Here is a 25,063-nt window from a genome sequence, read left to right as displayed (position 1 = left end):
TGCACAGGACAGGAACTGGACTCCCTGCTGGAGTCTGCACTAGTGGGTCACAGTAAAGTATGTGTAGTTAAATTCCTATTTTCAGTCCAGTCTTACTCCTCTCTATGACACTTTCCTTAGCTGTGAAAAGACATATCTAAGAGTTGAAGAATTCGTGTTAATGTAAATCATACATTTCAACCAATAGCAAATGTAACAAATTTCATCAAATTTAAAGCCCACAATCCTCAGAAAAACAAAATAACATGGGGGTGCGCTGCACACAACCAATCAGCTGAAAAATACCTGGATATGGAAATACATTTACACTTGCACACTAACATCTGAACATCAGTACTAACCCACACACAGTTTCTCTCTCTGCTGCCTTATTTTTATTTTGAATGACAAGTTGAGCACAGCTCAGTTCACTCACGTGAAGTCCTCCCATATCCTGGCAGGGAACAAGGGCCGCAGTGTCTCCAGCACAGACTTCTGGGTGTCCTCCGTTGCATCAGCATACCGCTGCTGCAGCAAATGTTTTTATATTGTTCACATCAAGACCAGGACCGACTGAAATGTTTTCATCTAAGTATCACTACTACTGCAAATGTCTCTGCACCATTCACATCAAGACCAGGACCATTTGTATAGTTTTCGTCTATGTACCGCCGCTGCTGCAAACGTTTCTACACCATCACAACAAATTCTGGACAATTTATATGTTTTTCATCTTTGTACCACTGGTGCTGCAAACGTTTCTAAACATTTTTTTCACAATGTAGAAATAACAAGTGGTACATTCATTTCATAACACAAGACCATTAACATTATGTTGCATACTATCAAGATTACATAATATTAAAATAAGTTTTCTTGAAAAAAAAAAGAAAAAAAGAGAACTATCACTGTAAACTTTTCACACACACATGAAAGCAAAGAGGACTTTGTGCAAGATTTTATTCATGTCTGTTTATCTATCACTGTGTTGTATTTTAACATTCTCTACACACAAAAACTGTCTGAACCAAAGCAAGTTTCCATTTTCAAACCCAGATCGACTTACTTTAGAAGAGACTGAAGAGCTGCTTTTCTTGTCATTCTTTCGAAGTTCTTCATAGCGTGTCTGAAAAGAAAGACAGAAAGAGAAAATTATCACACCTACCTAAATTTTCTCCCTTTTTTTTCCTCCCCCAAATTTGGGATATTTTTGTTTTCTGTATTTCGAAGATGAAACATATCTGGACCATAAATTGCACCCTATTGCACTGTATTGTATTGTATGACTTTTATCATGGCAGATTTCTCTGTGTGAAATTAAGGCTGCTCTCCCCAGGGAGAGCTCAACTGACAAAGAAGCACTACCCATTTTTCTCCTTATTCTGTCTGCATATTTGCTCTACAATCAATGTGAATTTTGGAACAGAAATTTGCAATGACTAGTGCTGAAGTTTGTACGAAGTTGCGTGACTGAAGCAAGACTGAATGACACAGGAAACCAATGACTGCCTAAAAGCAGCTGTCAGTTGGCTCTAGGATGCAACCTGTTGTGCAAATGACTTGTAAAACGCTTAGAGTTTGATCTCTGATTAAAGATGTGCACTATGTAAGTATCAATAATAATAACCGAGTCAAACTGAACACAGGTGCTATACAAGTATCAATTATAATAATAAGAATAATAATCGAGTCACACTGAAGGTGCCATATAACAATCAATGATAATAACTGGGCCATGCAAAGGATAGGCACTATGCAAGTATCAAAAATAATAATGATAATAACTGAGTCACAGTGAAGACAGGTGCAATATAAGTATCAATAATAATAACTGACTCACACCAAGGACAGGTGCTAATTAAGTATCAATAATAATAACACTAATAGCTGAGTCACAGCGAAGATAGGCACTATATAAATATCAATAACAACAATAATAGGTGAGTCACAAAAAAGATGGGTGCTAAATAAGAATCAATAACATTTGCCTAATGGATAGAGTGCTGGATTCTTGCCCAAGTTTTTTGGGTTCCATCCCCAATTTTGTAGCACCAGGTTGGTTTAGGGTAAAGATTTTTCTGATCTTTCAGATCAACATGTGTGTGGACCTGCTTGTGTCTGAACCCTCTTCATGTGAATACAAATCCAGAAGATCAAATACACACATTAAATATCCCATAATCCATGTCAGTGTTCAGTAAGTGGGTCATGGGAACAAGAATACCCAGCATGCAGCCCCCCAACCCCCTCGCGGAAGTTGCAGTCCACAAACACAAAAAAGGAAAGAAAAGATGAGTCACACGTCACCAAACAAGGGTACAATACAAGTACCAATAATAACAATTATAAAAGTATTTTCTTTAAGTCACCTGAATGCTGTGGTTGTACTGTGTGCGGGCAAGAAAGAAGGCAGCGTCCTGAGGTACGTGGTAGGTGGAGATGAGCACGTCTATGGGCGGCAGACGCTTCACAAACTCCTCTGTCGACAGCTGCATCGACAGGAAGCTGCCAAACTGCACCAGGGTGTCCTGGCACTGCCACACACACACACACACACCATGACTATCACTACTAAGCCTATCACTATCACTACTACATAGCCTTTTATGGCCAATAGGACAGTGAATTCACATCCACTGTGTTTTGGGCTAAGAAGTGTATGAAATTAAAAGGTTAAGTTTAAAGGTTTAAGAGCCTTTTTTCCATGACCACTGGGGTAGTGAATTCATATTCACTGTGTCAAGGATTCAGCAGAGGAAGACAGGGTTCACTCCTCTCCTTCCACCACTGTAACCTTCCCCAAACGGCCAGGTACCCATTCACACCAGGTGGAGTGAGGAAACTTACCAGGAAAGGGCCTTTCCCAAATGACACAACAACAGGCTGAAACAGAGCCTCGAAACATGACCAATGGTGAACACTGGATCCGAAGTCCAACGCCTAACCAGTTCTGCCACAGTGCTTCCAGGTACGTTTACACAAACACGCTAACACTTCATGTGTAAATCTTTCCATCAAGCATTATCGCACCCTCACATGAACTCAAACCAACTTATCAAATTCTGAAAACCTGATGTCAAGAATGTTTAGATGAAGTTGTACCCCAGCACAGACACCAACACAAGCAAAAGCACATGCACACACAACCACCAACCTGCACACACAACCACCAACCCCCCACACATTCAACATACCCATCTACCCACCAACACGTAACATCCACCCACCCACCCACACCCCCCTACCTACCTGGTCATACAGCTTGCCGACCAGCTTGAGGTGGCGGGTGTCATCCTCCCTGAAGACGACAGAGGAGCGTTGCTGGGCCATCAGCAGACACAGGGACAGCCCCAGGTCGCGCTCCAGCAGTGTGTCCTTCAGGCGCGTCGACGACTTCTTCATGTTGCGCACCTGCTGAAAGTTGCCTCCCTGCCCACCATGAAACACGCTCAAGAGTTAATCGTCCTGTCAGTGTTGAGTGATGACCAAGTGGTAATGCTCTCGCCTAGGAAACGACAGTTCTGACTGCATGGAATCTTAAGCTCACACTCGCCAGTATTTTCTCCCTTTCCACTAGATCCAAGTGGTAGATTGGACACTTGTCATTCAGATGAGATGATAAATCAAGGTGCTGTGTACAGCATGCACTTAACCTACGTTAAAGAACCCACAGCAACAACAATGTTCTTACTCATATACTACCAGTCAAAGTGGTGGAGAAAATTCACTCTGATAATATACGCATGTGCATGTGTGCATGTACTAACCCTGACTGAATAACACAGGAAACAGATGAGCACCAAAAAGCAGCCGTCAGTGGGCTCTTTCCAGGTAAGCAAATAAATCTGTAAAGCACTTACAGAGTTTGGTCTCTGATTGAAGATAGAAGTATCAATAATAATAACAATAATCAGAACCACTGCATGCCAACAAAGTTTCACCTGCAAGCCCAAAGCTGGTGGAATTTATGTTTCACTGCATCAATTTTTGTCGCAACAGATTTCTCTGTGATATTCAAGCTACAGTGCCGCAGCACAACAGGCAACCACAACTCCACCTGACAATGTTCACACTGTAAGTTACTTCAGTCTATACTTGTTACAGAAAACAATGTTTAATAATAGTATGTTATCACAAAAAGGAGGAGTTCCAACCCATAAAATAACCTTGCAGAAAAACAAACGACCTTCACCAGTCACAAACTAAAAAAGAACCAATCAACAGTTTCCAAAACCAACAGCAAAATGACAAGAAGGTAAAATTTTACCTCCTGTCTAAGCAGCTCTCCACCAGACAGGGAGTGAAGCTGGTCATCAGTAATCTCCTCTGACACCTCAATTCCTGCCATCTTCTGCACCACTTCTCTCAACAGCAACAGGTCCAAGCTGCACACACACACGTGCACACACACACATCGACAATTTCAGTAATTTAATATCTTCACTGACTACTTCCCAATTTAACAAGCCCACTTAGCAATCAGCCAGATTTACTGGTGTCAACAGGAAGACAAAAGTGATTCTATTTCATTTTCTACAAACCATTATCATTTACTTGCATCAAATTTTCAAACTTAAAAGATTTTAAAAAAAATTAGTTTAATACCTTCTGAATGTCATGTTTTTGTTTTCATTTCAAATGGAAATACTTTCTTCCAATTCCATCTCCAGAACATCATTTGTCAAGGTCACTAGTCCTATGCAAAGGGTGTGTACATTCTCATTCTGACATATAACATCCTCTGGAATTTCAGTTCTAATTACAACCAACACCATCAGCACCACAACAACAATCAGCCATTTCTCATAACCTTCACTCACATCCAGAAAATTAACACCCGATAACCTTCACCGACAGACCACCATCAAAAGAAAGATCACATTATTTTCAGAGTACCAGCCTGCCCTACAGTAAACTGACAGAGAGCAGAATAGTAATAATAATAACAATAAGCACCTCACAAGAGACAAAACATACAATAATACATAATGGCAAACAACAGGACATGAAGACATACAAGAAATAAGTAACGTGTATATATCTACATACACCAAGAATGAACGGACCTTTTGCCGGCCTTGAGCTGATTGGCCACGTACTGCATGATGCCAGTCAGTTCAATGGTGTACTTGCGACAAATGGCTCCAGCAAAGTTGGCGAGACCTGGAAAACAATCCAGCAATTGTGATCAAACTGAGCAGTCTCTGTGCTGACAGTTCCTGGAACCAGCCACAATACAATTATAATAATTTGTACATTTCTATAGCGATTTAAAACTTCTCAATGCACTTTATAATATCATGTCAGACACAAAAGACACAAAAAAACACAGACACAGACAGAAACACACATGCATGCACACACAAATATGTTTGCATGGGGATCAACGGACCACAGATATGGAATGGAGTGCCTTACTTATGTAGACACTGCTTGAAATGGAATGTTTTTAGATTTGTTTTAAATGATGTGAGTGAGGGAAAGTGACTGACTGAAAAAGGCAGTGAATTCCAGGTTTGTACAGCTAAAGAAATCAAATCTCCCACCATGTTTCTCTCTACTGAATTCAGTACTGCAAAAGAATCTATCATCAGTGGAAGAGTGAAGAGACTGTGAAGGAATGATATGTGTATCAAACTGGAAAACATTACTCATACATTGCATATTAAAAGATGTTACATGCCATTCAAGATTTTGTAAACTGATACTTAACTTGTACATCACCTATCTTGGGTCAGAGACCAAGTTCTGAGCACTTTTCAAACATGATGTCATCTGCACAACTGGCTGCCTACCTCAGCAAAGCTGACTGAGAGCTGCTTTCAGGTGCTCATTTCCAGTGTCATTCTGTCAGGCTTCAGTCACGCGTACAGCACACACTCACACAAAGGATCTTACTACAGAATGCCATGGGTTCTTTTATGTACACTGAGTGTATGCTGCACAAGGGACCTGGGTTCATCATGTCATCCGAATGATTAGAATCCAGACCACCACTCAAGGTCTAGTAGTTTGTATTTCAACAAAGACACAGCAGGATTACTTATTCACTCTGACACAAACACACATGCCACACACAAAAACTACTCTTCTCCAAAAGTACTTCAGTAAGCAAGATACAAAAAAATACGCTGTTTCCAAGACAAATTAAATCCCATGCACAATAAACCCCTAATAAGAAAAAGAGCTGGTGACCTCAACCAAAGAGCAAGTAATTGAAACATGTGCATATTTAAATTTTACGAAACCTTTTAAACTATATAATACCATAGTGTGCAATATAAAGCAGATACATGAGCAACATTCATTTCACATGCTAGGACTTCTCAAGACACAAGGACAGACACACACTAGGAAAAAATCAACTTACTCTGGAGCCACAGGGAGATGTTGGTGTCATCTGTCTTCATCCTCTCTTTCTCTGGGTTGGCCACTGCCTCTATGATACAGTCTGATACAGGACTTAAGGACAATTGTCAGCCACTAAGTTTCTGTTTCATCAGAACGGAGGCCATTTGAATATACTGATAACCCCAACAACACTTTTCTTTGACAGTGTACATGAGCGCAGTGTCATTGTTTCACGCACAAAAATGAAGCTGAGGACAGAGAAGTTCCCGTGTTGAGTTATACCCATCAAGCACATCAAGCGTTGGTCTCCATTTCCTCATGACTTTTACTGTCATATGCAATGAAACTAACTTTTTTAATTTCAAATGTCACTGGAACATAGACCACTAATGTACAGCTGATCAAAAGTGGTGAGTGACCACTCCAGAATGATGCAACTTCACAAAGTTTTTACTTAGTTTTTTATCAAAAGAAAATATGAATCAAGCTCAATGATTTCTAGTCATACAACCAGCTCTAATATGCTGTGCACACAAGACAAGAGTCAAGAGTACTGAAAACAGGAGAATTTCCCCCCAAAACTGTTAAAATATTTACCATGGCCCACTAATGCAGTATCCAGCAGAGGTCTCATTCCTGCCCTGAGCAGAGAAATCTAAAGTAGCTTCAGCCCAGAAAATCACCTCCTTTCCATTTAAAAATCATCATGAACTAACCTGCAGTAAACAAACAAATAATGATGCTGTTACAACCAGTCATGTCCTTGCATTGAAAAAGGATACAAGCCAAGATGTCATAGGACATGGGTGTCAGGTACTTCAGGGAGTCCACCACAGGGGAGATGAAGTTGTCGTACCTCTGGATCTGAGACAGCACCTGTCACAACACAACACACCCTTTCTCTTCAGGTCACTGTTCTCCCCAGAATTCAATAAGCATACAACACTGTGTGACACCCCCCCACCCCCTAAACATGGAGTTTTCTTCAGTAAACACATTCAGGCATTTATGTTTCATACAGCCTAAAAAATATGTAACTTGCAAACTGTCTTAACATACAAAGTTTTCGCTTAAGACAAACATTTATGTTTGTTTATACAACCTGAAATCATGTAACTTGCAAACTTTCTTAACAAGTTATAACCCATAATATTTTTATCTTTTATCTGCCACCCCATCATCACACCTTTTCAGAGGCAATGCTCCCATCCAAGTTCCCCTAAAATCAAGAGTTCTAAATCTTGCAATCTTTCCTGATATGACAGCGTACTTACCAACTCAAACAGAACTCCAGGATTGCTGTGTCCCAGTTTCCCCAACTGCCGGCCACAGGGTTTCACCGTTTCTTTGGAAATGCGCCTGGAATACAGCAACATAGTTTTAAAACAAATGCACCTTATCTGTGTGCCTGTGTGCACAGAAGGCGGTCACTATCCTGGGCTAGTTTGTTTTGTTTTTTGTTGTTTTTTTTTTTCAAATACAAAGACTCAGCAGTCACAAAAAAACCAACAAACACAAAACCAACAACAACAAAAAACCAACACTTACGACTGTACCAGGACAGCTCAAATGCATAACATCCCATCCATATGTAAGTCATCCCTAGCCATAACAACAACCATTATTAATGCCTACCCTACTGACATGCTTGTACCATCCTGATAAACCAACTCACCTCATGATGTATTTCGCTCGCTCCAGAGTGTCTGCTTTCACACGTATCAGCTTGGGATGGGTGAGGTAGACCTCATTCTTCCAGTGACCATACATCCGATACCTGGCACAAAAAACAACAGTTATATATTCATTCCAATAAAGCGTACATAGATAACATGCTCAACAATAACTGTTATAAAACAAAAAAACATATCAGAGTTCCACATGTATTCTTACAAAGCAGATACAAATTTAACAAGCTCAAAATCTGGTCTGTTTGAAACAGTTCATACCATTTACAAACAGGACAGAACATCAAATATAAAATGCTGCAGACTGGAAGTGACCCAGAGGTCAGCTGGAGGTCCTGAAGAGGCCAGGGCAACATCCTGGTGACCAGGATACATCCATAAAAGCTGACACAACTAATGCAAATTGTCTTAGAAAATCCTGCTTCTACTTTCATCATCATCAACTAGTCAAAGAGTGAAGGGACTGCTCAAAGTCATTGCTGGAGAGCCACAACAGAGTGTGAAGACACCATGAGCAAGGGCTGAAAACGGTCAAAAACTGGCTGCCAACAGATCGCAGATTACAGGGTAAAAACCTCAACTTTTTCGTGTTTGTTCCATAATAGGGAGATGAGGCCTGAAGTACAATCAAACAGAGAGCCTTGAAGCAACTTTATGATGTTTTGTTTTTGTTTTCCAATGCTTTTGTATTCACCAAACATTTTTTTCTAAATAAACAAACATAAAAAATATAAATACAAAAATCCCTAAGGAGCATGCCCATACCACATACTATCATAAAGCAACCCCCAACCTCCCCAAAAAAGAAAGGAAAAGTAAAAAAAAAAAATGACAGAAGTATATCTTATAAAAAGGAAATCTGTCACTGTTACCTGATTTCATATGGGTAGTGTTTGACCAGTCCCCACAGTTCCTCAGCCATGCAGCAGTTGCCAGGCAGCAGTGACAGGGAGGGGAGCAGTGCGTCATCCACCACAGACAGCAGGCCGTAGTATGCTGCTTCGTCTGATGAAGACAGGTGGCCGTCATGACGCTGCACGCACACACATACACACTTTTATCATAATACTGCATACATATGTGTGGATGAGCGCAACAGTAGAGTGGTTAAAGTGCAAGACTTTCAATCTGAGGGTCCTAGGTTTGAATCCTAGTCATGCCGCCAGGTGGGATCGGGGAAAAGATTTTCCTGATCTCCCAGGTCAAGAGGTGTGCAGGCCTGATAGTGCATGAACCCTATTCATATGTATAGGAATGCAGAATATCAAACACACATGTTAAATATCCCCCAGTCCATGTCAGCATTTGGAAGATTATGGAAAAAAGATCCCCCAAAATGGAGTATTGATGACTGTGCGATGATGGAGTCTCCCGTCGGTCCGACAGATGAGTGGGCAGGCAGGCTTATCTGTCTGTGTGTGTCCTCAAATGGGAGAAGAGGCTGATTCTGGAAAACGTCTCCAGAAGTTGAGCCCTTCTTCCTTCGCTCACGCTTCTCCTTAATGGCCAGCGTTCTCTTGTTTTCAAATGTCTTTATGCCATTAGAGCACAGCATCCTCCAGCAAGAGCGGTCAAGGGCATCAGTTTCCCAGGAAGCGATGTCTATGTCACAGGCTTTGAGGTTTGTCTTCAAAGTGTCCTTGAAGCGCTTGCAGGGTCTTCCACATACACGGTGGCCTTCCTTCAGCTGGCCATACAAAAGCATCTTCGGGATCCTGCTGTCTGTCATGCGGACAATGTGTCCTGTCCAGCATAGCTGGCACTGGATTAGCAGGCTTTCGATGCTGGGCAGGCCACTCCTCTCTAGGACCTGGAGGTTGGAGACCCTGTCTTGCCACTTTATGCCGAGGATCTTTTGTAGGCATCTCTGGTGAAACTGCTCAAGTTGTTGAATGTGATGGCGATACGTCATCCATGTTTCACAGCAGTACAACAAGGTGGTCAGCACAACAGCTCCGCAGGTTTTCATCTTGGTGCTGAGCCTGATGCCTTTGTTGTTCCACAGCCTGTTATTGAGTCTGCCAAAGGCAGAGCTGGCCTTGGCGGTGCGCAGCGTCACTTCTGCACCAAGGGCTACATTGCTGCATAGGGTGCTGCCCAGGTAGCAAAACTTGTCGACTGACTTGATCTCTGTGTCATTGATCTTGATTGCAGGTGGGGGGGAGGCATTGGCGTTCTGTGAGCTAGCTGGTTGGTACATGGACTCAGTCTTGCTGAGGCTGATGGCGAGTCCAAAGCGCCTGCAGGAGGTTGAGAACCTGTCCATAATGAACTGCATGTCCTCATGGGTGTGTGCATCAAGCATGCAGTCATCAGCGAAGAGGAATTCTCTCAACAGTGCCTCAAACACCCTGGACCTGGCGTGGAGTCGCCGCAAGTTGAAAAGTTTGCCATCTGTGCGAAGGTGAACGCAGATGCCCCGGTCACAGTCATGGAAGGTGTCAATCAGCATGGCAGAGAAGAGAATGGTGAACAGTGTAGGTGCCAGGACGCAGCCCTGCTTCAGTCCATTTACCACAGGGAACGGATCCGACATGTCAGTATTTTCCTGTACTCTCGCCTGCATGCCAACGTGGAAAGACGCCACCAGCTGGATTAGGCTCTCTGGGCAGCCGAACTTTAGGAGGATCTTCCACAGACCACGGTGGTTCACCGTGTCGAAGGCCTTAGTCAGGTCTACAAAGACCATGTGGAGCTCCTTGTTCTGCTCACGGCACTTCTCTTGCATCTGGCGTACGGCAAACACCATGTCACATATTCCCCTGCCTGAGCAGAAGCCACACTGTGCTTCAGGGATGACTGTTGGAGACATGGTCAACCAGTCTGTTCAGTTTGATGCGGGCGAAGATCTTGCCAGCGATGCAGAGGAGAGAGATTCCACGGTGGTTATCACAGGGTGTTTTGTCTCCCTTCCGTTTGTAAATGTGGACAATAGAAGCATCTCTGAAATCCTGTGGGACCTCCCCTCTCTCCCAGATAGACTGGAACAGGGTGGTCAGCTTGTCTGTCAGCACCTCACCTCCATACTTGTAGATGTCAGCCTGGATTCCATCCACTCCTGGTGCTTTTCCTGGCGTTGTCAGCTTCAGGGCCTTCTGGGTCTCGACCTTGGTGGGAGGGGCAGCTAGCGAGTCACTGACTGGTAGCTGTGGGAGGGCCGCAATTGCCTTGTCTGATACGGACGAGTCCCTGTTGATAAGGGTGTTGAAGTGCTCTGCCCAGCAAGGATGTCTTTCTTGTCTGTCAGGAGGGTGGTCTGGTCCAAGGCTCGGACAGGGGTTGATCCTGTGACTCTCGGCCCATACACAGCTCGGAGACTATCATGGAAGGTCTTCATGTCATGAATAACAATAATACTAATATCAAAGCAGCCAGGCCCTTTGTTACAGACCACTCACTTTGTTCATGAAAGCCTTGCCAATACGAATCAGCTTGACCAGTAAGGGGGGATCTGTGGCAATGTGGGGGCCCAGGTACAGCACCATGGGGAAAGCCATCCGGTTCAGATCAGCGAACGTGGTCAGTGAATCCATCCCGGGTCGTTTGGCTGGCACAGGGCGTCTCTTGGTCAGGGCGCTGGACAGTCCTGTGTACCTGTTGGGGACAACAGTGTGCACCTGTCATTAACCACTGTGGACAGCAGCATGCTGTCTCATAAAACAACGGGCACTTATAATGCTCTCTACCACCACAGCAAAGAGGCCCAGAACACAAACCATTAACATCAAGAGTGGGGGGCCGCAGGGTGGGGGTGGGGGGGAAACAAGATGTATATGAAAGAGAAATGGAAAGTGTCAATCACAACAGACAGACAGACAGACACACACACACACACACACACACAAACACACACACCATACCACATGCTAACACCTAGACATCCATAAAGTAGATTTGCAATATTTATTTTGAGCACAGATTTGAACTGAGTTTTTGCTTCATCATGACAAATTTGGTAGGGTAGTTTATTCCAGGCAACAGGATCAAGGTATGAAAGGCAAGTACTGATGGGGCATGCTGGAAAAAGTAGAGACTCTGTACATAGCAATGATTATCCTGAATGACGGACAATGTTTTATCACCAGTAGGATATTATTTTTGGTCCTCAGCGCTTTTAATGTAAGAAAATTGTTGTTCCCTTCATCTCAAACGATTTATCAGTCCCTGTGGCAAAGTGGTTACTGTTACAGACTGAGTGGGAATGTTGTAGATTCAAAGCCCCTTAAGGAGGCTAAAGCATCACAGTAGGATTTTTTCAGCTGAGCAACATAGAGATAATGTCACAGAGATTTAAGGGACAACACAACAGCAAAGACATAAATAAAAACAAAACATCAAATGTTAACAGCCCAATCTATTGCAATCTCATTCAATTCTTTTTTGCCAGTTTGTGCCCCCCTCCCTCCTCCTCCCCATCTGGCAGTGGGTGATTGACCAGCTTCTGACATAATATGAACACAATGTATCCATCACAGAAACTGGTGACTGTTGCTTGAACCAAGTGCTCACACTATCTAACAACATTCCCAAATTCTGCAGTGAAATGCACATTCCCAAACTTTAGGTCAGCACACATTCCTCAATATGTGAGAAGAAAAAAAACGAAAAAGAAAAAAAAAAGTATGTGCAAAACCATTTATGAAAATTAAAATAAATCATTTTTGATGCATTTGTTTGTAGGCTGTCAACCAGCTCAAAGACACACACACAAAAAAACTCCTGACCAGACAACTACATTTAATCAGCTTGTAGGAATATCTCCAATGTCTCTGAAAAACTGTACACATTCACACAATCACAGACACACCATACACAGAGTACAGAAGACTGCACTTTCCACAGTGCACTCACTTGTGATACATGGGTTCAATAGCAGCGTGAATGAGTTTGCACAGGGCCTGCACAATGGGTTTGTGCGATATGGCAAACCCCTCCGGCAATCCATCCAGGATGACTTTGGCGCAGTCCCAAGCTCCAATTTCCAGAAGAGCTTCACACAGGCCCAGTTTCTGGTTGTTGATCTTCTGCAATGACACATTCTGCAGTGACAGGAATGTAAACATGGGGATTCCTCATTGTAAAGTCGTTATGAAATATAATGGAACAAATTTTATTTTTTCATTATTGGGCAGTGTTTATGAAAGTTCCAATAAATCATTGTCCTATAAAGCTATTCAGGCTTCTGACAAAATTCAGGCCTTAACACAACAGATAACTCTTCCCTTCGCTGGCAATTCAGTATCCAAGTGTGATGTATAGATATATGAGTTTCTGATGTTCTTTAAAAGCTTTTGGATGCAGGCATTTCTGTTATACTGTTTTAACATTTAAACATAATGCAAAGTTTGTTTCTCAGTTCTAACCAGGAGCCACATGAAACAAGAACAGGATAAACCAATCAAGAATGGTTAAAAAAAAAAAAAAAGAGAAGACAATAAATAAATGAATATACACAGTACACAAAAGAAATATTGAACACAACACAAAATGACAGGCTTACAACCTGTTTTATAACTACCGGTCATTATAAAACATTTCCTTTTAAACAAAAACATGTTCCTCAACCAAACCCTGGCAACAGGGGAGGGAAATGATGAAAGAAGAACAAGTGACTCACCATCTCTGGTTTCTGCACCTCCTCCTTTTCCTTTTCCTCTTCCTTCTTGTCAGACAGCACAATGGTGTTGAGGCGCCGGGCATAAGCCTTAGCCTCCTGCAGTTCCTTCTGCTGGTGCTGCTGCATGTCCGCGTCAGAGGGCAGCAACTGTCACGACACGTCACAGCACACGTCACACATTGTACAGAACTGTCAAAGCACACGTCACACATTACGGTACACAACTGTCAAAGCACACATCACACATGGTGCACAACTGTCACAGCACACGTCACACATTATGGTACACAACTGTCACAGCACGTCACACGTTATGGTACACAACTGTTATGGTACAGAACTGTCACAACACACATCAAACATTATGGTACACAACTGTCACAGCACACGTCACACATTATGGTACACAACTGTCACAGCACACGTCACACATTATGGTACACAACTGTCACAGCACGTCACACGTTATGGTACACAACTGTTATAGTACAGAACTGTCACAGCACACGTCACACATTATGGTACACAACTGTCACAGCACACGTCACACATTATGGTACACAAAAGAGAAGAGGGGGGGTTGGGGGGGGGGGGGGGTAAGGACAAGCAAGTCTGCAATATGGGAGGTGGTGTCTGGAAGAGGGGTCAAAGAGAAAGTTAGGGGGTAGGGGGTGAAGGAATGAGATGGGGTGATGGGGTGGGTGGGTGGGTGGGGGGGGGGGGGGGGGTGATTGTGGAGGTCATGTCTGTGTTGACTTGGTTTAACTAAGTTATGATTCTACAGAATGGCTGTTTCCTTTTTGATTTACCAACTTGACCTTTACACTGAGATGCGAGGGAGAGAGACTGAGAGAAAGAGAGACTGAATGAAACAGAAAGGCAGGCAGATCACAGTCAAAGAAATGGATGGGAGGGTGGTGAAGGGATAGCGCGGCAGTGATTTTGACAACCTTGCCAGTGGAGGGGTGAGGTGTAGGTGGAGGAAGAGTGGGGGTGGGTGGGGGGGACAAAGATGGGCACAGCCATCCACGTAGGTTGCCCTCTTGGACTGACTACAGACAGGCCTGGCTGGTAGTCATGTAACACCGACGGGCAGGTGCCGGCAGTGAACTTTTCACTTTCCTCCTAAGAACACGTCGCAATGTGAGCAGCGTCAAAACTCCTCACTTTGGCCAAAACATTTTTTTCTTTCCTCACAAGTCGTACTGAAATCTATTTTCGTGCAAGTCAAAATGATGTAAAAATTACCCCAAAATGGTACTGGTAAACAGGTCTGTCAAAGAAACAAACTCTGTTGTTGTTTTTTTGTTTGTTTGTTTAAAATGGAATGACATTATAGTACGTTGCGACGTGATTTTTTTTATTTGTGATGTGATGGGTGGAAGATGAACTACCCTATAAGAAGAATTACCATTGGCTCTCCAAAAATAGCAACCAATGGCATATCACCTTTTAGAGCTGTATGATAGCTCTCTTTTTCCAGTGACCACTTGTCACGGTCAGACTCAAAACATCGTCTGCTAGAGGAAGAGTGTCAGATGATCAGTGTCAGGAGCGTGATGGATATTTTGGAAAACAAAACATGCTAGTCTTGGAAAATATAACTTGCCCTGTCGGGCAAGTTCGGTAAGGGCAATACTTGCCCGACACGATGATCTACTTGCCCCGGACAGTTGGGCAACCGTTAATGTCGAGCCCTATTATGGTACAGAACTGTCACAGTACACGTCACACATTATACACAACTGTCACAGCACACATCACACATTATGGTACAGAACTGTCACAGCACACTTCACACATTGTGGTACAGAACTGTCACAGCACGTCACACATTATGGCACACAACTGTCGCAGCACTCGTCACACATTAAGGTACACACTGTCATAGCACACATCACACATTGTACAGAACTGTCACAGCACACGTCACACATTATGGTACTGAACTGTCACAGCACACATCACACATTGTACACAACTGTCACAGCACACATCACAAATTGTACATAACTGTCACAGCACACATCACACATTGTGGTACACAACTGTCACAGCACACATCACACATTATGGTACACAACTGTCACAGCACACATCACACATTATGGTACATAACTGTCACAGCACACATCACACATTATGATACCAAACTGTCACAGCACACATCACACGTTATGGTACACAACTGTCACAGCACAAGTCACACTTTGTAGCAAACATCTATCACAGTACATGTCACACATTGTAGCACACAACTGTCACAGCACAGAGAAGAAGAACAAACAAAAAAAGCCACCTGGTGTGCAGGCTCCAGGAATGGAAGATGGCTGCCATCCAACAGACCACTGCATGTGTACACACAAGGGAAGTAATACACTCAAGGGAGGCTACTCGTCACAGCTTCTTTCAATTTCACTGCCTGTGCAGAGGAGTATTTTGCACATGTGGGTCAGGTGTTGCATGTACAACTGGATTCAAACAGTAACCCTGCAAAAGTGCTTTGGTTTGCCTCTTCCTGTGTCTGGTTCAACATTTCACTGTTCTAGCCAGATTTTCACAACACCGAACACTAGCTGCACATACCAACAGCAAAATACGCCAGATTATGGTTTTAAGAAAGATGGACAACAGTAAATAAAGAAACAAACACAATAAATGAAAATAAAGGAAGTAAAAGCAACTCACGTGTGGGTACAATGTGTCCAGGTCAACCAGTCCATTCTTCAGAAGCAGAGCTGCCACTTGGAACAATGAAGATGGGGTCTCGGTTTCATGAGGCTGCAATCAAACACAGAAGACCAAAGTCGAAAAAAGAAACAACAACAAAAACATGGATATGGTAGTTTGTTCTGCTGATCTGACTGGTGACGAGAATACAAACAGTACAATGAACAATTTTGTGTAAATACATGTGTTCATGTAAGACATATGCTGGAGTCATACATTTAAATCATTTTCTGTTTCTCGTCTCATATCATGATATGGACAGTTCAAGTGTGTGACAAACAAACGTGCTTCTTATCTGAATAAAGATACTCATGCTGTACCTATGTAGGTATAATCAAGTGCAAGTGTATCTCAGAGCATGAACGTTCCAGCACAAGTAAATCTCAGTGCAAGGGATCCTCACAACTGGCTTAAATTCTGCCTATGAGGCCTACAGTGTCTAAACATTTCATACACCTATCAAAAAGGCTGAACACCCAAGACAAAAAAAGCACACAATTTTCAGAATTACCCCACACAATTTCCAACACCTATCACAAAGGCGGAATGCCCAAGACAAAAAAAAAGCACACAGTTTAAAGAAATACTACACCTAATTTCCTATACTTATCAGAAAGGCTGAACACCCAAGACAAAAAAGCACTCAGTTTTCAGAAATACCCTACCTAATTTCCTATACCTATCAAAAAGGCTGAACACCCAAGACAAAAAACAACAACAAAAAAACCCATACAGTTTTCATAAATAGTATATCAAATATCCCATACCGATCAGAAAGGCTGAACACCCGAGAAAAAAAAAAGCACTCAGTTTTCAGAAACAGTACATCAAATATCCCATACTTATCAAAAAGGCTGAAAACCCAAAGCAAAAAAAAAAAAAAAAAAAAAAAAAAAGCACACAGTTTTCAGAAATTCCACACCTAATTTCATATACCTATCACAAAGGTTGAACACCTGCTCCAGGCACTCACCAGGTAGAAGTGGAACCTGAAGCCCAGGGTGTGACACAGGGTCACGGGGTCAGAGACGTAGGAGCGCAGGAGGGGCAGGTAGAAATCCTGCAGGTGGGGCCGACACTCAAACGACTCCAGCATCACATCAATCACACGGTTCGGGTCCAGGTCAAAGCAACCTGCACATTTCATTGTCTGTCACACTGAAGCAACTGCACAGAAGTTGCAAACATTACAACTGAGACAGGCTAAAACAAACCCAAAACAAAAGAGAAGACTACCAGACAGGCACACACAAAAGACATACACACACACGCACCTGCACACAAATCTCTAAAAACAGACTTTTCATAAAACTTAGCAACATTCAATATCATTCACTTCATTAGCGCTAAGTTTTAAAAAAAATTCTTTTTTTTCCTAAATAATCTGCTGTGTAAAATGAAGACAAAGCTAAAACTTGTCACTACTAAAGCACCACACAAACCAATACCAGACTTGTAAAGACCAGACAGACAGAGAGAGAGAGAGAGAGAGAGAGAGAGAGAGACAGAGACAGAGAGAGCGTGAGCCAATGAAAAGACTAGAACAGTATAGTCAGCATTGTTTGAAATAATAATCTTTTAAAAAAGATGACTCACCAATCAAGGATTTGATGTGCTGGAGCACAGACTCAGGAGTAACATGATCAGCAAAGTCCTGGTTCAGCTCCACCAGCAACTTGGAGTAACCTTCACTCTCCTCACGCAGCAAGTTGAACTTCTGCTGTTTGTAACTGTGGGGTGGGGGTGGGGGAACGCATCCATTCAGGAATCAGTTTGGTAAGAAAAGCAGCAAGGGAAAGGGTCAAAAACAACAACCCTCTCATCAGTATGAAATGTTCAAGAACAATGCCAACTGAAAATGAGTCATAACAAGAAATATCACTAAAATCTGTATTATTCAGAAGGGGAAAAGATCTTAAGAAAGCACTTTCTAGAAAATGCTCTAACAATAAAGATTCAAGCTGAAGTAATGTAACCACTGTTTTTCAAGCTGAAGTAATACACCACTGTTTTTCACACTCCCTTACCAACTGACATCAATCAAACATATTCCATGCTGAAGAAAGAAAAAAAGCCTAAAACCATTTCCAGCTTACTACAAGCGAGTCTTGGTCTTGACATATTTCTGCTGGAACTGTTGGCGTGAGGACACCAGGTTCGCCACTTCCAGGGTGTCTTGTTCCAGCCTCTCCTTCAACAGACTCTCAGTTACCAGGCCCTGCAAGCAAACATAACCAGCACATTTGTAGTGATAGTGGTGCTGTCTCGCAACAGTGGCAGACAGTATGGACATGGTGAAGTGAAAAGAAACTTTACTGCATGGCTAAATAATCAGGGAACAGCTGATAAAACTGACCATTGTTATTCTGGTCTTCTAAGCATACATAAACATGCAACATAGTTGCATTTTCTTTAAACTTTTGATAAACTGACAACAATTTATTTAGAGCAATTTAATTTTGTGGGGGAAAAAAGAAGAGTGATAATTCCTGTCTATCAAGAGAACACACTCTCAGACAGGGTGACACATAATTTCATGGATAACAAAATGTTCAGATCAATATGAAACATATATATTATCCCACAAATAACTGGAAATAAACATAATCTAAACCTTGAAAAGGCAATTTTTCTGAAAATGCTTTTACTTTCAATTAATAAAAAGGTTTTCACTGTCACAGCCCAACTCAGTCATAATCTGACTAATGAAGTATCTAAAAGCCTGATTACTTACTTAACACTAAACAGCCTGAATAGTGAATACCCGTACTAACAGAACACTAAGTAAGAGGTTAGAAAACTCACAGAATACTTAAACGCCTGTTTACTTAATTTAGAATAGTAAAAAAACAAAACAAAAAAACCCCACCACATACACAAAAAACAACAACACTTGAGTACTGATAACATTCCTGATTCCAAAAAGCCTAGCTACTCACAGAGACTGCTGCCACCAGAGCCACAAACTTTTCTCTCACTGCCTTTTCATCAGTGCAAGAGGTCTCCACATCTGCAAGCAAAGTATGAAGAAAAAAAATATATATATGTCAGTCTGTCATCACGTCACTGCACAGACAAACAGGGGAACACCTTGGCTTGTCAGTTTCATTTCCAAGTCTCTCCCCTACAGCTGTGCTTACTGTAATAATGACCAAACCTCTAGAGAAGAGGAAGCCTACACAGAAAGAAGGAAAGAGGGAAGATGGGGGCAGAGAGACAAGTGTAAAATAGAAGAAAGGCATACAGGAAAACAGAGATAAAATAGACACACCCACTTTATCTACAGCTCCTTTGTTTGGTAAGACTTCTCACTTGACAAATGTTTAGAGATTTCAGTACCCACAAGCACTGAAATGACCTCCAGCATCTGTTAATACTTGCTAATATTACACACAGTGTAAGAAGCCAAAAATATGCCAACAGTGACAACTCATAATTTACTAAATATTTTTGTTCTGCTGCTTATTGACAATTTTGTTTCAGCTTTATTTCTCACCAGGTTTCTTTACTGCAAAAGTGCCGAGTTGAGCAATACATTTCACCTTGGATAAATCAAAACTGAATTTTACACTGCACTGAAAAACAACAAATAACAACAACACAAACAAAACAACAACAAAAAACAAGAAGCTGAAAAAGCAAATTAAAATTGTAAGAAGCAAGCTTTTAATCATCATCTTACCTATGATTCCCAGCACATCAGCCATCACAGATGGAAGATTTTTCACTTGTTCCTGTAATATTAAAAGCATCCATCTTCATTTACTGTTTCATAATGAATCAAATATTAAAAGCATCCATTTTCATTTACTGTTTTGTAATGAATCAATCTGGTTTTTAAAAAGATAAATCATACAAGAAAAGCAGACAATTCAAAATATAGTAAACATCAAAAGCTTTTCCCTCATTATACAAAGAAAACAATGCACACATAAACTGGCAGAATCATTACTCAACACATGATATTCAATTTCATTCGAAGAATTCAATCTAAAATTTCAGTTGTAAACTGCAATGTCATTCCAGTTGTAAACTGCAATGTCATTCCAGTTGGCATATAAAACACAGTTCTGATCTGTTTGAATAGATCTACACTTGGACAAACAACAGAGATTCTTGTTTTCTTGCCCTTTCTCTCTGCTGGGAGAAGTGTGTGTGTGAGCAGCTTGGTAGAAAAGGTGAGGTGGGACAAGCACGCATTATCTGACACAGCACATGACAAATTCATGAAGAAAATCTTCTGAGCTTTTGTATTACTTATCAGTATAACAATCATCATCCAACACATGCACTTGTAGTATATATATCCCATCACGACTTACAGCAACATCAGCAATGGTTGCTGCAGCTGTCTCCACTTTGAGCTGGCCTTTCAGCACGAGATCACACAGCTCATACAAAGCACGGCTCAGGTTCTTCCGTTGTGGAGCATAGGGATCATTCTCTGATAATGTCTTGCAATGCTTGACACTGAAACAAACATTTGTTGGCTGCTATAAAAAATGTCGCACGTTTTGTATATAAAAAAAAAAGCTGACCATGTGTCATTATCATATAGGACTCATGATACATTTGTCAGTTTTAAAGAATTCTACTTAAACGGGTGTGGGTAATCCTTTGAAAAAAATTGTTCACTTTTGGAGCAAAAACAATAAAAAACAGAAAAGGCCTTGATCAGTTCAGTGACATGAAAATCTGATGATCAACAACAACACATTAAAGAAATAAACTATGTATTTTTTTTATCTACATGTGCTCACCTAAACTGTAACGGATTCAGGTGATCCCCCCACCCCCTCCCCCTAGCAATCTTTAAAAGTACACTTTTTATATTTGTAAATAGCAGTAAAGCAAGACAAAGTTACTTTCATTTTCAACTATTTTCTAATAATGGGGATAGCTTACAATAATTGCTGTCACTGTCAGTACTTTTATCACAAGTTTTGCTCACTTGCTGTCAGTGGACAAATTCTTTAGTTACCATCTCTGCCTCAACCACAACCTTTTTCAAAGATACATCAAGTGGTGAATGTTTTTAAAATTGTATTGTCTCTAAAGGCTAAGTCTTCCCATTTATGCCATCTGCACCTTCAGCGTTGTAAATAGGCAGCTGACAAGGGGAAAAAAAAGCATGCAATGTCAGTCAAGTATTACTGAACCACTTTGTCTACTTTGAGAAAATCAAAATCTTCACCAAGGAACAGCCAGGCTTCAAATCAAGAGCAAAATTTCTACTTATGGGCATTAATGCAAAAATACATGCAGCACCAGGAAGACATAAATGATATAATCATATACCCCAGTCTTCACTGATCTGTACCAAGAACTGAAGGATTTGACAGGGTGTGACATAGGACACTTTGCACCACCAGACACATGTGTAACATCAGTGCCAAACTGTGATCAAGAACTTGTACAACTGCTTTGTACAGGACAACTATCAAAGTCAGGCAGGGATGCTTACTTTCTCCTACACCTATTCAACGTCTACCTTGAGAAAATCATGAGTCACGCACGGGAGGATCACGAAGACTCAGTGCCATTAATTAACCCCATGCTGCTCATCATAAGCCCTCCTTTCACAGCCATACCTGGACTCATCTACCACAGTACCAGTGCCACCAGTTCACATGGCCAAGTGGTCTATCAATGTTGGGTCACTACTAGGTCACAAACCAGAGGAGACTGCATTACTGTCACTTTGGTGAGGTTCTGTAGTGTGTGTTCTAATTCAACATAGGCATGACAACACCAACAAAAGCACTAAGCCCCCTAGTGCCCAATTGATGACAATCACTAAACCATGAAGCCAGATTGAGCAAGCCTCTACCATGGCGTAGGGACCACCACTGTTCACTGCGATGATAGCCCCCATGAAACTGATGAGACAAAAGACTGACAAGACAAGAACTTACCATAAGCATGGAAGTGGATGGAGGAAATGAAACTGTGGTAACCATGACAACATGGCATGGTTGACCAAAAAATTAGGACTGCTTTTTAAAAAAAAATTTTAAATTTTGATGAATGATGACAATAAACCGAATAATGGACATCCATGTAGATCTGAGACTACAAGACAATGCTGAATGTTACTTGTAGACTTTTAGTTGTACTCAGTGAGTTGCACAGTGGACTGGGTCATTGTTCCACACTCCATTCAATAATGTAATTGGCCAACATAATTGTTTTTGCAGTAGTAGTAGTAGTAGTAGTGTATGGACTGGCAGGTTGTCTGCCTAGGCCTTGTGCCAGTTATGGCTATTTTGTTGTCCCCTTCAATATTTGTCTTTTTCCTTATTTGGGAACATTGTTTCACTGTCTCAATTATAAGCTGTATTTCATTTGTCAAAGTAAAAAAACAAACACACACACACACAAAAAAAGAAGAAAAAAAAAGAGAAGAAATTTGGTGTTCATATCACAAAGATTTTTTAAACACGTTAGTAACCCGTTTGAGTTTTGTTTCAAATTGTTGGGCATTCCATATTTGTACAATTCTTTAGTGTTAGCTGATGAATTTTTTCTTAGCTTGGTATTAAAGTGCTCCTTACAAATTTTCATCACTGAGTTTCTTGTGCTCTTGTAACCTCACATTCTAAAAATACTATTCACATTAACACCATAAAAGCATTTTAACATTTTGCAGGCTTCAATAGTCTCCTCTTAACCTTCTAGTTCTACCCCTTAGTGAATACAGATTTTATGTATGCAAGTCTCTGATGGTAGCTCACAGACTTGCATTCTTTTAACAATTTACTTAGTTGCTTTTCTTTACATTTTTACAAGTACCCTTTCTATAACTATAGAATGTCTCATCAGGTATGGGTGCCAGACAAATCTGTCATATTCAAAGTGTTATCTAACCAATGCTTTACATAGTCTAAGAAAAATATCTTTATCTAAGTAAGTAAACATTCTCTTAATTACTCCAATCATCTGACTGGCTTTATTAATTATATTCTGTATGTGTGTCAATTGATACGAGGGTCATTCAATAAATAAGGTGAATTTTTCGGTATAAGGACTTCTAATACAGATAGAAGCTTACTTTTTTTTTCTTTTTTTTTTTGTTTTACTTCTTTTTCACATGGATTTAATTTGTTTTGCAGATTAAAAAAAACTTTGAGAGTTTTGGCGATTAACAAAGATGGCCGACCAAGAAGCATGCTCCAGGATTGAACAGCGGTCAGTTATCAAGTTTTTGGTTGCTGAAGGGTGCAAACCAGTTGAAATTCATAGGAGAATGTCAACTGTGTATGGTGCCACATGTTTCAGCCGAAAAAATGTCTACAAGTGGGCAGTCCATGGAGTGGAAGCACGTAGGCTCTCCAGTGAAGAAGAAGTTCAAGTCCCAGCGGTCCACGAGGAAGGTGATGCTCACCGTTTTTTGGGATATGCAAGGCCCAATCACCATTTCATTCCTTGAGAAAGGAAGCACTGTGAACAGTGCCAACTACTGTGAACTGCTGAGGCAGGTCAAGAAAGACATAAAGAACAAACGCAGGGGTCATCAGTCAGAAGGAGTCATCTTGCATCATGACAACGCAAGGCCTCACACAGCAGCCCGAACGGTGCAGACCATCAACGAGCTGGGCTGGGAACTGCTCCCTCATCCCCCTTACAGCCCAGACCTTGCCCCTTCAGACTTTCACCTGTTTGGTCCCTTGAAAGCGTTCACGAGAGGCATGAACTTTGAAAGTGACGATGAAGTCAAAAGTGTTGTGAGCGACTGGCTGAGACATCAGTCCAAAGATTTTTACGCTGAGGGAATACGGAAGCTTGTGCACAGATGGGAAAAGTGTGTGACAGTGCTGGGAGACTACGTTGAAAAAAAAAGAAAAAAAGTAAGCTTCTATCTGTATTAGAAGTCCTTATACCAAAAAATTCACCTTATTTATTGAATGACCCTCGTAGTTTATTATCAAAAGTTATATACTGAGGTCTTTTTCACTTTGATTTTAACATTTTTCAGTATCCTGTGTGGTGTCTCTTATTTTCATATGGTATTTGTTTTCTGGATTATTTTCCCCATGTGCATTACTTTACAGTTTACACCTCCAGTTTCAAATTACTTTGATACATCAAAATATATGTTCTATCTATCAGACCATTCGTGTAACTTATGTAAGTCTTTTTGTAGTGTACAATTATTATGCTCATTACCTTGGAGTTTTACAGATTTAATCTACACACTTACAGGCCCGACAAAAGAAACATTTTAGTTCTAAATTAAATTCTGATAATAATAAACGTTATTACTAAGCGTTAACCACGAGGATTCGGCACTTTTTCAGTGAATGCTTACAAAACACCAGAGCTCGGCTCTTGGAAAGAACGCAGCCGAACATAACAAGAGTCTCTGACCAGTTTTCAAAAATGTTGATTTAATCTGTGAACTGGTTAATAATCATTTATCATCATTTTACTCAAATGACATGAGCCACAGACTAAGGTTGTGCAGATTTTCCTTTCGAAGGATAAAACGACTGCAGTAAATGCATTCCGTTTACACAAAGAGTAGAACAAACATAATAATAACTTTATTTCAAACACATGAAAGATTGCTAACTGATCACGTTAAGCTTAAAAATGTATTATAAACATGACTTACAAATCAGCTTTTCCCGTCTTTTCCCACATTTTCAGCGCCTCTGCATTGAGGCAATGCGACGCCATTTTGCTAAGCGGCTTCTGA

The 25,063-nt window shown here is 41.2% G+C and overlaps 1 protein-coding gene across 1 annotated transcript in view; it reads right to left on the bottom strand.

Annotated features, from left to right (window-relative positions):
- The window catches only part of LOC143283754 (THO complex subunit 2-like), a 72,683-nt gene extending 47,625 nt beyond the window's left edge, over positions 1 to 25,058 (bottom strand). The window contains exons 1-22 of the mRNA XM_076590071.1: positions 24,980 to 25,058; positions 20,688 to 20,835; positions 20,048 to 20,099; positions 19,305 to 19,375; positions 18,462 to 18,583; positions 17,962 to 18,095; positions 17,339 to 17,499; positions 16,324 to 16,416; positions 13,636 to 13,782; positions 12,870 to 13,042; positions 11,417 to 11,612; positions 8,891 to 9,051; positions 8,006 to 8,107; positions 7,605 to 7,689; positions 7,113 to 7,206; positions 6,350 to 6,430; positions 5,046 to 5,142; positions 4,247 to 4,364; positions 3,229 to 3,408; positions 2,349 to 2,513; positions 1,046 to 1,105; positions 416 to 507 (exon numbers count right to left, since the gene is read on the bottom strand). Of these exons, the coding sequence (XP_076446186.1) occupies positions 416 to 507; positions 1,046 to 1,105; positions 2,349 to 2,513; positions 3,229 to 3,408; positions 4,247 to 4,364; positions 5,046 to 5,142; positions 6,350 to 6,430; positions 7,113 to 7,206; positions 7,605 to 7,689; positions 8,006 to 8,107; positions 8,891 to 9,051; positions 11,417 to 11,612; positions 12,870 to 13,042; positions 13,636 to 13,782; positions 16,324 to 16,416; positions 17,339 to 17,499; positions 17,962 to 18,095; positions 18,462 to 18,583; positions 19,305 to 19,375; positions 20,048 to 20,099; positions 20,688 to 20,835; positions 24,980 to 25,044 (2,597 nt within the window). The 5' untranslated portion in view covers positions 25,045 to 25,058. The remainder of the gene's footprint in view (positions 1 to 415; positions 508 to 1,045; positions 1,106 to 2,348; positions 2,514 to 3,228; positions 3,409 to 4,246; positions 4,365 to 5,045; positions 5,143 to 6,349; positions 6,431 to 7,112; positions 7,207 to 7,604; positions 7,690 to 8,005; positions 8,108 to 8,890; positions 9,052 to 11,416; positions 11,613 to 12,869; positions 13,043 to 13,635; positions 13,783 to 16,323; positions 16,417 to 17,338; positions 17,500 to 17,961; positions 18,096 to 18,461; positions 18,584 to 19,304; positions 19,376 to 20,047; positions 20,100 to 20,687; positions 20,836 to 24,979) is intronic.
- Positions 25,059 to 25,063: the final 5 nt, after the last annotated feature.

Source organism: Babylonia areolata, chromosome 7 (genome assembly GCF_041734735.1).
Source record: "Babylonia areolata isolate BAREFJ2019XMU chromosome 7, ASM4173473v1, whole genome shotgun sequence".
Lineage (NCBI taxonomy): Eukaryota > Metazoa > Mollusca > Gastropoda > Neogastropoda > Buccinidae > Babylonia > Babylonia areolata.
Note: the sequence above shows the minus strand (reverse complement) of the source record. Positions and strands in the feature narration are given on the sequence as shown.